This window comes from Microtus ochrogaster, chromosome 15 (assembly GCF_000317375.1).
Source record: "Microtus ochrogaster isolate Prairie Vole_2 chromosome 15, MicOch1.0, whole genome shotgun sequence".
Taxonomy (NCBI): domain Eukaryota; kingdom Metazoa; phylum Chordata; class Mammalia; order Rodentia; family Cricetidae; genus Microtus; species Microtus ochrogaster.
Genome location: NC_022017.1, coordinates 26,011,907 through 26,023,352, shown reverse-complemented (window position 1 = coordinate 26,023,352; position 11,446 = coordinate 26,011,907). Strand labels below are relative to the sequence as shown.

At 49.4% G+C, this 11,446-nt stretch overlaps 1 protein-coding gene across 1 annotated transcript in view; it reads left to right on the top strand.

The window, feature by feature from the left end:
* Ribc2 (RIB43A domain with coiled-coils 2) overlaps positions 1 to 2,646 on the top strand; it is a 12,688-nt gene extending 10,042 nt beyond the window's left edge. The window contains exons 6-7 of the mRNA XM_005354404.3: positions 1,403 to 1,569; positions 2,527 to 2,646. Coding sequence (XP_005354461.1) covers positions 1,403 to 1,569; positions 2,527 to 2,605 — 246 coding nt within the window. The 3' untranslated portion in view covers positions 2,606 to 2,646. The remainder of the gene's footprint in view (positions 1 to 1,402; positions 1,570 to 2,526) is intronic.
* The last annotated feature ends 8,800 nt before the right edge of the window (positions 2,647 to 11,446 follow it).

Below are 11,446 nucleotides of genomic sequence, written 5' to 3'. Positions count from 1 at the left end.
ATTCAGAACAAGGTCTAGGCCAGAGCCTTACATTTGGGAGTTGTCGTCAGCAGAAAGTAATACGGTAGCAGTCCTGAGTGTGATCCTGGGTGAGGCAGACAATGAGGAACACTCAGGTCTGTGGCTCAGTCAGGGCCATCATTTACAAAGAGGGGACCTGCCAAAAGCAGCCGAGGAAGGGGTGGATAGACGGATGCCAAGCGAGATGTCCTAGAGGTCAGGGGAGGGATCCCCTACACCACAGTACTCCCAGGATGTGATCTGCCCCCTCAGCAACCCAGCAGGCAGAGGTGCTGGGGTGAGGGCTGACTGCTCTGGAATAGGGTGCAGGGGAGGCCGGCCTGGTGGAGAGCAAGGAGCAGAGTCTGTCACACATCTGCTCAGCTGGACTGTGGAATGAAGGTTGGCCTGAAACCCAGAATTTTGGTCCAGTTTTTATTCTAGAAGATTCAGAAGGCAGGACCACACAAAGGGAGAAAGAACACATTAAGATTCTCGCTTAGGCCCTTGCTCCATGCTTCTTGGTGCTTTTTCTTCTCCATGCTCTCTGAGCCCCAGGTGATCTGAGAAATAGAGCTCATGCTGAGGCAAGTGCGCGACTGGCCATGGTGTCTTTGAATAGTCCACTACAGATGTCACTGGCCATGGCGTCTTTGAACAGTCCCTTTACAGTCTTTGGACAGTCCCTTTACAGAAAGATCTCTGAGATTCCCAGAAGCAAGGACACCCCTCCCAGGTGGCAGGTGGCTAAGCCAGTCCAGGCTGACTTTGGGTCCTGACATGAGACTATGCTGAACACCACTCATTCCTCTGGTGTAGATGTTCATCTAGCCTTCAACATGGCCCTCCCAGTTGCTTCTCCCAGAAGATCATTTGTGAGAAGTTGAACTGTCTTGGGAGTCAGTTCTCCACACTAATCCACACTAATTCAGTGCCCCAGAGGGCTCCGTGCTTCGCAAGGAAGGATCTGACAGGCAGGACTTTTAGAACTAGGCTATCACCCACACCTTCATGGTGACACTGTTGTCATAGGGTGAGGCTCAGTGTCAGTGTGCTCAGGGATTCCACAAATGATCCCTACATTAGACAACTTGCTGGGGGCAACATTTGGCTTGCTAAGCCAGCTGGGAACCCTCCTGAGGATCTGATTGAGATCAGTCTGGCTGGGAGTACTATGGGAGTTCCAGGTCCTTCAGGAATAAGAGAACATCAATGCCATTTGAGGGCAGAAAGCAGCCAGACCACATAGGACAAGGGCAGGGTGGGTGAGGTCACCTCCCTTCTCCTCCAAGCTTCATTTTTTCCACCCATAAAAAGAAGCCAGGTTTCTCAGATGAATGCCCTGGGCTCCTGGGCCCCTGGGCCCCAAGAGAAGGTTGTAAATCCCTTTTCCTGCCTTCAGAGGCTTCAGGAGGAAGAATGCCAGCACAACATGGACTGGGACCGTCGCAGGATCCAGAAGGCTCGCGCCAGCCTACTCCAAGAGCGTCAGCAGCAGCGCTTGCAGCGGGAACTGCGCAAGGCTCTGGACTGCAGCAACCTCAGCCTGGCCAAGGAGCAGCATTTACGGTGAGTGTCAGGGACCTCACGTAGGTGCGGAGTAGGTAGGCAGAGCCATAGGTCACTCACTGTGTGTACCTTAGGTGCTTGAGGGACACTGAGTCACCTGGGGAATCAGGGAGACTTTCTGGAGGAGGCTTCATAGTTGAGTCTTAGGGTGTAGTGGTCGCCTACTATGTAGTCTTTCCAGGCAGAGGCAAGGAGGACTCTCAGGCTCTTTCACATGCTAGAGTCACCCGAATATAAACAGAACCCCAAGAGTGGCTCCAGGATACAGCTATGGCAGATAAACTAACAACAAGATCACCAGGCAAGTATTTGCTCACTCAGCTATTCTTGTATCCTGAACCTGAGTCCTGAGGGGAACCCTGGGGTCTGCTCCAGTCTGACAGTTGTCATGGCGTCCACTGGGGCTTAAAGGAACACTCAGATATGACCTGACAAGACAGTCATACTCTTGGGTGATGTCCCCATGAGTCACTGACACCCAGTCCCTCATCTAACTTCAGTGTCACCGCTGAAGAATAGTGGAAAGGACTCTTACATATGTGTGTGTGTGTGTGTGTGTGTGTGTGTGTGCATATATGTGTATACATGTATATATGTCTATATATACATATATTTATATGTATGTATATGTATACATACACACATATATAAAATATTGTGCAGGGGTATTTTTGCATAAATCCTGTATGCCACTTGCATGCAGTGCATATAGAGGCCAGAAGAGAGCATCAGATCCCCTAGAACAGGAGTTACAGATAGCTGTGTGCCTCCATGTGGGTTTTCTGAACTGAACCTGGGTTTTCTGCAAGAGCAAGTGCTCTTAGCCCCCAACCGTCTCTCTAGGCCAGGGAACTCTTGTTTTGAGCTCGTTAGTGTTGGAATGGATTCTGTAATGTAGGCATCAAATACCTGGGCTTTACCTCACATATTTGCTTATCTCTTCTCTTCTGTTATCAGGAAAAAACAAATGGATAAAGCCTCCACAAGTCAACCCACAGAAGATTATTTCTCACAGTTTAATACAAGAAGCCGCTAATAGGAAAGACTCCTCTTTTCTTGTTTATAGTAGTGTGGTCCCCTCGGAGTTACACTTATTTCAAAGTGAGCCTGCTCCTTGGTCTGAACGTTCTCATCACACTTCATCACCTGGGGAGTGTGCACTCTGGAAGCTCCGCTCTGTGAAGGCCTCTAGTGCAGCTCTGGGTGCTGTGGCCTTAGGGCACAGCGAAGAGGACAAGAGGGCCGTGTGCGGCTCCAGTTCTGGGCTAGCTGCTACAGTCACTTGCTAGCTCAGTAAGCATCGTAGGTGTTCTGTGTGCTCCATGAGGTCCTTTGTTCCACTCACCCCAGAGGCCGCCGGTATCTCTGCCGTTGTCTAGTGTGCAAATCTGAGTTAAAGGCACACATCTGGTTTATTGTGTGATCCTCCCCACACACACACCAGGAAATGTCAGCACCCACCAAGTCTGGCTTTCAGCCTCTTCATCTCCTGGCTCCTGTAACAAAGCCCCGGGCAACAGTGGTTTCTGTAAAGCATCATTTTTTATTTCTTGCTGTAACGAAAGCAAGCTGACCTAGAAGCCCTGCTGGCTGGGGAAGGCCCAGTGCCCTCTGCTACTTGCTCAGCCTCCCTTGCCACTGTGCAGCTTCCATCCTAGGGTCTAGGGTTCTGCTCCAGTTTGCAGTCCTGTCACCAGAACCTAGCATTCAGGGATATGATCCCAAAAGTATCTGTTTTGTCTCTGCTCACATCCCCACTCTGACAAGCTCTGACTTACAAGAGTGCTCCTTTTTGTTGTGGCTGTCCTCAGGTTGGTAAGACTTGAAGAGGATGTCCAGACCAAGGAGACCTCCGCATTCACCCATTACAGATGCGTTCTCGAGGAAATATGCCCCCACTGACACCACCAACAGCTGCTGGGCTTTTAGGAAGGTCAGACCAAGTTGAAGTCACCAGTACAGCAGGGTAGTGTGCTGTCAGTGGCCATCACTGTTGGGCACAGATAAGAACAGGTACCCTTGAAGGCCTGTCCTTTACAAACGCCCATCTGGGCCAAGAGTCCAGGGGTAGTGACACAATGGCCCAGGTGTTTGTTTAGGCAATGACAGGATCTACCTATACTTTCCACAGGCTTCACTTTGCCTGTGTCTTTTCACATAGCCAGTGCCTCTGCCATAAAACTGGGACCCGCTGTTCTACCTCATGTTTTCCGCAGGGACTCACACATACTCTGTGAATGCTCCAGCCACAAGTGGACTAGGCCTCTCTTCTCTGGAGCAATGTGGAGTCCTGCGATAGTGACCACCATTTTGCCAGAGGCCCATAGAAACCAAAGCACCCATCAGAGAAGTAACTGGGGCCCAGCCCCTTCAGAAGCTCCTCTATGGGCTACTCTGTGCCCCTTTGTATGCTTGGGTGGCCCCACTACCAAGCCCAGGGAATCTACCTCTGGAACTCAGCCCTCGTTTCCTGAGCAGGAGTGTCTGGCTTCAAGAGTGCATTATGGGACAAGAACATGCCAGGAAGAAAGGGTAGGTGTGGATGCTTTGGGCTGGGAACCTTAAGAGCACCATGGCAGACTGGGCAGCTTAAACAATGGACATTTCTAGTTCCTTAAGTTCTGAGGTTAGAAGCATGTGGTGGTTAGACCACCGGTGATGTACGCCTTTAATTCCAGCACTCAGGAGTCAGAGGCAGGAGGATCTCTGAGTTTGAGGCCAGCCTGGTCTACAGAGTAAGTTCCAGGACAGCCAGGGCTACACAGAGGAAACCCTGTCTTGAAAGAAAGTTTGTGATGGAGATGCTAGGAAGATAAGGACAACAATCGTAAGGGGTATGATGACTTCATGTTCACAACTGCATTGATTTCCAAGTAAGGTTACAGTATGAGCTACTAGAGGGTAGGATCACATGTCATCTCATCGCAGAATAAAATGCTGAGTGCCCCCTGGGTATAGCAATAATTCTGTGGGGAACATTGATGAAGGGACCAGGATTTGGCACAAGACCAAATTCTCGGCACAAAGATTTGTTTGTCTCAGAGGGACAAAGGGCAGGGAATAAGAGATGAAGACAGGAGATAGAGGAAGAGGGAGGTGGGGAAAAGAACAATGGAGGAGGGAAGGAATATTTGTGCTGGAGGGACAAAGGACTGCATCTGAATAGAGAGGAGAGTTGGCCCATAGGCAAATGGCAGTCTATAAGGGAAAAGGGAAAACCTCAAGTTAGGATGAGGTGTTTAATTTTAACTGGGCATGTTAATTAGGGCAACCAAAAGAGGCTTTTGATTGCTGGAGTTCAATACTTTGATAGCTGGACCTTGGTAGTCAGCCTCAGGAGGAGGAAGTGGCCAAATAAGGGAATAGACCTTGGTGGCTAGCTTTAAGAACATAATATAGTGGGTTTTTAGCAAGGCAAGGGAACTTGGGCCATGTTTGCCATTCTTGGGCCAACTAGAGTTCCTTCAGTGGGTACCCAGACTAAACAAGTCAGCTTGGGGCAGCATTCTCTTTGTAGACAATGGACAGTCAACTGAGGTGGTGGATCCTCCTGCTTTTGAGGAGTGTGGTAGTTTGAATAAAAATGGCCCTCATGGGCCCATAGTGAATGGCACTGTCAGGAGGTTGACCTTGGTAGAGTAGGTGTGTCCCTGTTGGAGGAAGTGTGTCACTGTGGGTGGGCTTTGGGGTTTCAAAAGCTCAAGCCAGGTCCAGTAGCTCTCTCTCTTCCTGGTGCCTGCCAATCCAGATGTAGAACTCGCAGCTCCTCCAGCACCATCTGTGTGCCCCCTCCCCTGCCATGACAATGGACTAACCTCTGAGCCTATAAACCAGCCCCAATTAATGTTTTCCTTTATAGGAATTGTCATGGTCATAGTATCTCTTCACAGAAATAGGAACCCTAACCCTAAGACAAGGAGGGAGACACAGTGGAATATCCACAGAAGCACTATACGTCCATTAGGCAAAAGGATCAATAAACTGTGATGTCTGCACAGTGATTATTCAGCCCTGGCAGGACACGAGATGCCGACAGAACACACACAGCATGGATGGCCTTGGAAACATGCCAAGAGAAGAAGCCAGTCATGAAGGGCTACACACAGTCTAACTACATTTTTATGTAGGACATGTCCAGAATAGACCTTTACAGACAGAAAGCAGGTTAGACTTTTGCTAGGGACAGGCTTGAGGGGTAGTTAAAGGGTACAGAGTTCCTCTGGGTGCTGAGAATGTGGTAGGATTAGTACTAACAGCTTTAGAACACCGAATATACCAAAATCCATAGAAATAGACAAATAGGGTGAGTAATATAGAGAATGAGTAAGATGAGGAAGTCACATCCCACAGCCAAACTGCAAGTTAGAAAAGGACTTTTGCAAGGTCGACCATGTGCTTATCCTGGGGGCCAGGAAAGAAGATGTCTGTCCACAAAATGACTGTTACAGAAATAGCCATAACGTCTCTATTTGTTAAAGTCCCAAACTGAGTCAACCAAAGTGTTTATCAACAGGTAGCCAAGTGCGCATCTGTGCTGTTTTCATAATACCACAGGAATAAGTTGCTGACGACGTCCACCCAAAGGCAGAGAAGGAAACTATGAGCAGAAATCCCACACCAGATACGAAAGTGTACAACGTAAGATTCTGTGTGTTCCAAGTTCCAGGATCAGCAAAACTGTTCTTTCAGGAAGGCAGGAGGATGACTGCAGAGAAACATGAGGCCACTTGCTAGGAGTGGAGGAACTGTACAGATAAAAACAGCTACTCAGCCCACTGCTACCAGGACTGCAACTGAGGGCCCCTAACAAATGCCAGCATATCAGTGTTGATTGAGCTTCGTTTCTGTCGGCCGTTGCCACATCACCAGCAGGTGGCGCTTCTAGCTCACCCGCTCCAGTCTCCACTGAGCCCTGGCCATCTTGTTTCCATAATTGCTGGAGTGTCTGCAAATAAAGAGGGTTTGCGGGGGAAGGTCATTATGACTACTGAGCAACAGCCACTTTGGGTGACCGTGCGATAAGACAGTAGCAGCAGTCCTAATCCTCGCCGCCGCCGACAGAGCGTGGGGTGGAGCTGGGGACTGTTGAAGACAGTGGGAGGTGGGAGCCAAGCAGGGAGCTAAGTGGAACACGCTTTTACAGAACGGGACTTCATCTCTGATTACTCGCCCCACCCCAGGTCTCTTACCTAACCATTACCTTCAGGCACGTGCTGCCCCTGGTGGAGTCCATGCCCTCTGCCAGATCTGGCAACAGTCTTCGCAGTCCGTCTGTAGAGCTGCCTGCCCCCTTCTTTTTCTTCTATGAACCAGGGAGGTCAACATCTTATCACAACCCTGAAACAGGACATGGCCAACAGAAGGCCCAGAACCACAGGACTCCTTTTTTTTACAGTTATTCTAGAAAACACTCCAAACTTCCTTCTTTTAATGGCTCTAGAGAAACTTCAACTCTACTAGTCATATTTGGGGACCAGAACACCCCAGAGTTTATTGAAGAAAGAAAATCCTAAGGCCATCTTCTCCACATCAGACTGGCTTCTCAATCACCCCAAAGGTTCCCTTCTGGAGCTTGGGTTCACAGTGTAGCTTTGTTGAGATGTCCGTGGAGAACCCAGTACAGGTCTTATAAGCATCTGGATCTGCTGGAGACAAGCATAGAAGCCAGAGTCACCACTAAGTCTTTTATCTAAGGTCACTCAGTGTCCTTGCCTTGCCTCTTTGTCCTGCCGACTGGCCCAGTGTTCATTCTCAACTCAGGTTCATGAAGATACACAGTCCATAGGCCCCATCTCCAGCCTCATCCTCTCCGGGGGAGGGTTTTGTGAATCAGAGTGTTTAATCTCACAGGGAAGGAGCAGCAGACTTTCACCTACGGAGTCCAACACCATGCTGGCCCAGTGTGTGTATATGCATGTATATGAGCATGTATATATGTATGTATAAAACAAATTTTAGTGTGTCTCACCTCTATGGGTGAGATATCTTGATCCAAAGTGACACCTTGACCTAAACCAGCATCAACTAATCTCTTCAACTGCATGCCTGTTCCTCCCCGCCCCCATCCACCCACATTCTTTCTCAAGGCACCATAACTGCAGAGCCAGGGTTAAAATGGAAGGCAGATCTTTTCAACTGAGAGAGGAGCTGAGAGTCCATGTGACCATGCCACCTCCTTTTCTGCTTCCCTTCTTCACCCCTCCCCCAACCACCTTGCTGTGACCCGATCCTGCCCTACATTCCTGCCTTGGGCATCCTCCATACTCACCATTCCCTCTGCGTGCCATGCTCTTTCTTCCAGATGCAAACATGGCTAACTGTTACTTTCTTAGGAACTCAGCTTAGCAGTTACCTTACAGGAAGGAGAACACTTTTCCGGTCCCGTACTTTCAAACGTTCTTCCCCCATGGACCCTTCCTATCTCCATGGTCCTTTTGCCTCGTTTGTAGAACCATCATTTGTCGTCCTCTTGGCCACTAAGATGCACATTCTGTGAGTGCAAGGACTGCTTCATTTATCGCTATTCCCAGAGTCTTAAACAGAGCAAGACTTGGGTTTATTGCCAGAGTTGTCTGGGAGAGAGTTTCACAGTCTGAACCTAAACAACCAGGGTTCCAGTATTGTCGCAATTATCCCTGCTCAGCATCCTGAGAACTGAGAGGAAAACCGACCCACCAGGGACCAAATGATATGATGATGGAGAAGGCACCGGGGAAGAATTCACGCTGGGGGAAACAGGCCAGGCACAGTGTAGCCTGGTTATCTGACCCAGATAGCTGATAATGGGGAATGCTGGTCCTGGGCAGGGCAGTGGAAGTCCAGTGGCCAGCACCCCTATGGGACACAAGGGACAACCAGGCAGGAAAACCCCTGCAGTGGCACCTGAGAGACAGCTTGAGGTATCAAAGAGCATGCTTAGCCAGGCCTGGTGCCATTCAATGTGACAGCGACCTCCTAGGTTGGAAAGGCTGCATCAAGAGGCTGGCAGCGCTCAGTTTAAATCATATTCAACCTGTGCTCCGTTGGCAGCCCTTGTAAGTCATATGCTGTACATCTCTTCTCTGTACATTTGAGTTTGCTGGCTGATGGTGCTGCTGCTCCAGAGAGCTCACAGTCTGGAAGGAGGGACTGGCTTTTCACTCATCTGACAGGTGCCACATGCTGTGGCAGGCATAGTACTATGCCCCTGGCTTGTAGCAATTAAGAGGGCTGGGGGGAGCTCAGTGGGGTATTAATTACTCTTCTGCTGCTGTGACAAAAATGCCATAACCACGGCAACTTAGAGAAGGAAAGGTTTATTTGGGCTTATGATTCCAGAGGGGTGAGAGCCCATTATGGCAGGGAAGCATGATAGCAAGCAGCTGGCTTGAACAGGATGCTGAGGACTCACATCTTAAATCACAAGCAGGAAGCAGAAGCAACAAACTCAAAACTGGTGCAAGGCTTTTGAAACCTCAAAGACCCCACCACTACCAGCGTTCCAGTGGCATACTTTTTCTGGTAAAGTCACACCTCCAATACCTACCCAAACAGCTCCACCAACTGGTGACAAAGTATTCAAACATCTGAGTCTAGAGGGGGAACATTCACATCCAAACCACCACAGTGGGAGAACTCTTACTTCGCATGTGCAATGCCCTAGGTTCAAGCCCACCATTTAGGGGGAAGATAAGAAATGACATGTAGTCTGGAGAACAGAGGGGCAGAAATTAATAAGCAAATGCTCGGACAGCTCGACTCAAATAGCCCCACGAAATGGCTGAGAGTGATTTTGATGTTTTTATTAGTAACTTAGATAAATGTCGGAAGCTGTCTTGGGAAGGAGGAAACTGTGGCTGATCCTTTCAGAACACACTGCAATCATCTCGACTTTGACCAGGACGAGACCTTCCCATTCCCCTGAGCCTGACCCGGGAAGTCATTCCCATGAGTCTGAGGCCTTGGTGTCTTTCCCATGGCCACAAGTCTGTTTTCTAGGAGTCCAGCCTCCACTCAGGGGCTACAAGTTGGCCATCCATGTGATAGGTCTGGCTGGATGGTGAGGGGAGCTGGCTGGTCACTGAGGCACCAAGCACGTAGCAAAAAGGAGGCTGTCCCAGACTCAGCTGAAACTTGCCAGGCAAGCAAGCCCCAGGGAAGGTGAAGAGCTGACTGAGTTTCTTGCCAGCTGTGTGCGTAAGAGGAACAGTATGGAAGCAGTAACAGAAAGACTTTGGTCTCAGGATTTGGCTCCCTTCCATACGATCCTAGCTACACGTTCAGCCTCTTTTGCCTCTTCTCCAAGATTCCCTGAGCCTTGCCCGATGAAGCCATAACTTCACTGAGATCTAGAGTATTCCACATTCCCAGAACTGAGGACTTGATGGAGCCCAGTTGTCTGAGGCAGGCTGTGTCATCTGCCTGCAGCAGAAAGAGGAGCAGAATCCATGTCAAGTGGAGAACGTCAGGCCTGGGGCCAGGGTCGGCTTTCTCAGCTTCCTGTGATTGTGGCCAAGTTTCTGATCCCAGTCACTCACCTAAGATACAGACCATTGATGAGTAAGTGGGTGGGACATGCGAAAAGGTGCATACTGCCCATCCCAGGTCACCGTGGCCTCTGGGACTCAGCTCCAGTGTCAAATGTGTATGTAGAGTCACATCCGACACCTGAATACCTTCTGTCCTCTTGCTGCCCATACACTTTTGGAAACACAACTTAGATGTCTCAAGACTGAGTTTCCACATTTGCAAATGGGGTTAATACACACACCGTCATCCTAATCTTATTCCGAGAATTAAATGGCAATTACATGAAAAATACTCTCGGGAGTATCCAGGGCTCATGCACGTTGCATGCCATGCCAGTAATGTTACATGGAAGGAGCCCAAATCATTGAGATCAAATTTAACAGCAGAGAAGGGCAAAGTTCCTCATTATCGTACAAACCATGAGCCCTGCATAAATATTTTTCCATCTCTCTCTTAGAAAAGTCACCCCTCCCGGTAACAAGCCGCTGGAACCTTTGGTAAGCACCATCAAATGAGAACACATCTCATGTGATGACTGTGGCATTGGCCTGTTTCCTTTCTCAGTAAACAAGCCTTGATTAGTCCTGTCTGGGGGCCCCCCTGAGTGTGAGGCTGGAGGTTGGGGGAAATGCCCAGGCCTCTTCCCATTGGCCTTCCCGGCTGCAAGTTCAGATGACAGCCTTGACTCCCCGGAGCAGCTGGCCTTCTTCCACCCAGAAACCCTGGAAATGGATCTGCTCGAGAGTTAGCCAACGAGCGTTTCTTGGAATCGTAAATGTCTGAGAGCTGCTGCAATACTTCAGATTATCTTGTTTTCTTTATCCGTGGAAGCCAAGGTTTTAATGCAGCATCTGTGTGAGTATCTTTTGATAATAAGAACCAAATGTTGTTGGTGGAAATGACTGGAAATTACACCGAGGATCAGAATGTGGGCTTTTAGGTTCCCTCCAGAAGGCCCCCTGAGAAACAGACACGGGAGACATCTTTCCTACAAATCACCTAGGGATGTCGTAACCCTGGGGGCTCCTGCTGCCTCCTCTCTCCAGGCCTGGGTGGGCTGGGGCTGTGCAGCCTCTTGGAGGCTTCTGCCGGCTGGTATCAGCTCCAATCAGATCTCCGGTCCTTCTCTCCTGAGTTTCTTCCTTCGCCACATCTATGAACTTCTACCTAGACATCCCACAGGTGTGTAAAACCAAACCCATCATTTCCCCCCAACCTGGCTTGCTCTTCTATTACTAGATGCCACCCTGATGAAAGGCAACCCAGGTCCTACAAGAGAAACCTGGAAATCATTCCTGACCCTTCCCCATGTTGTTGCCCTTACCAGCCAAGGCCTACCTCACTCTGAAGTCACTCCCTCTTTTTTTTA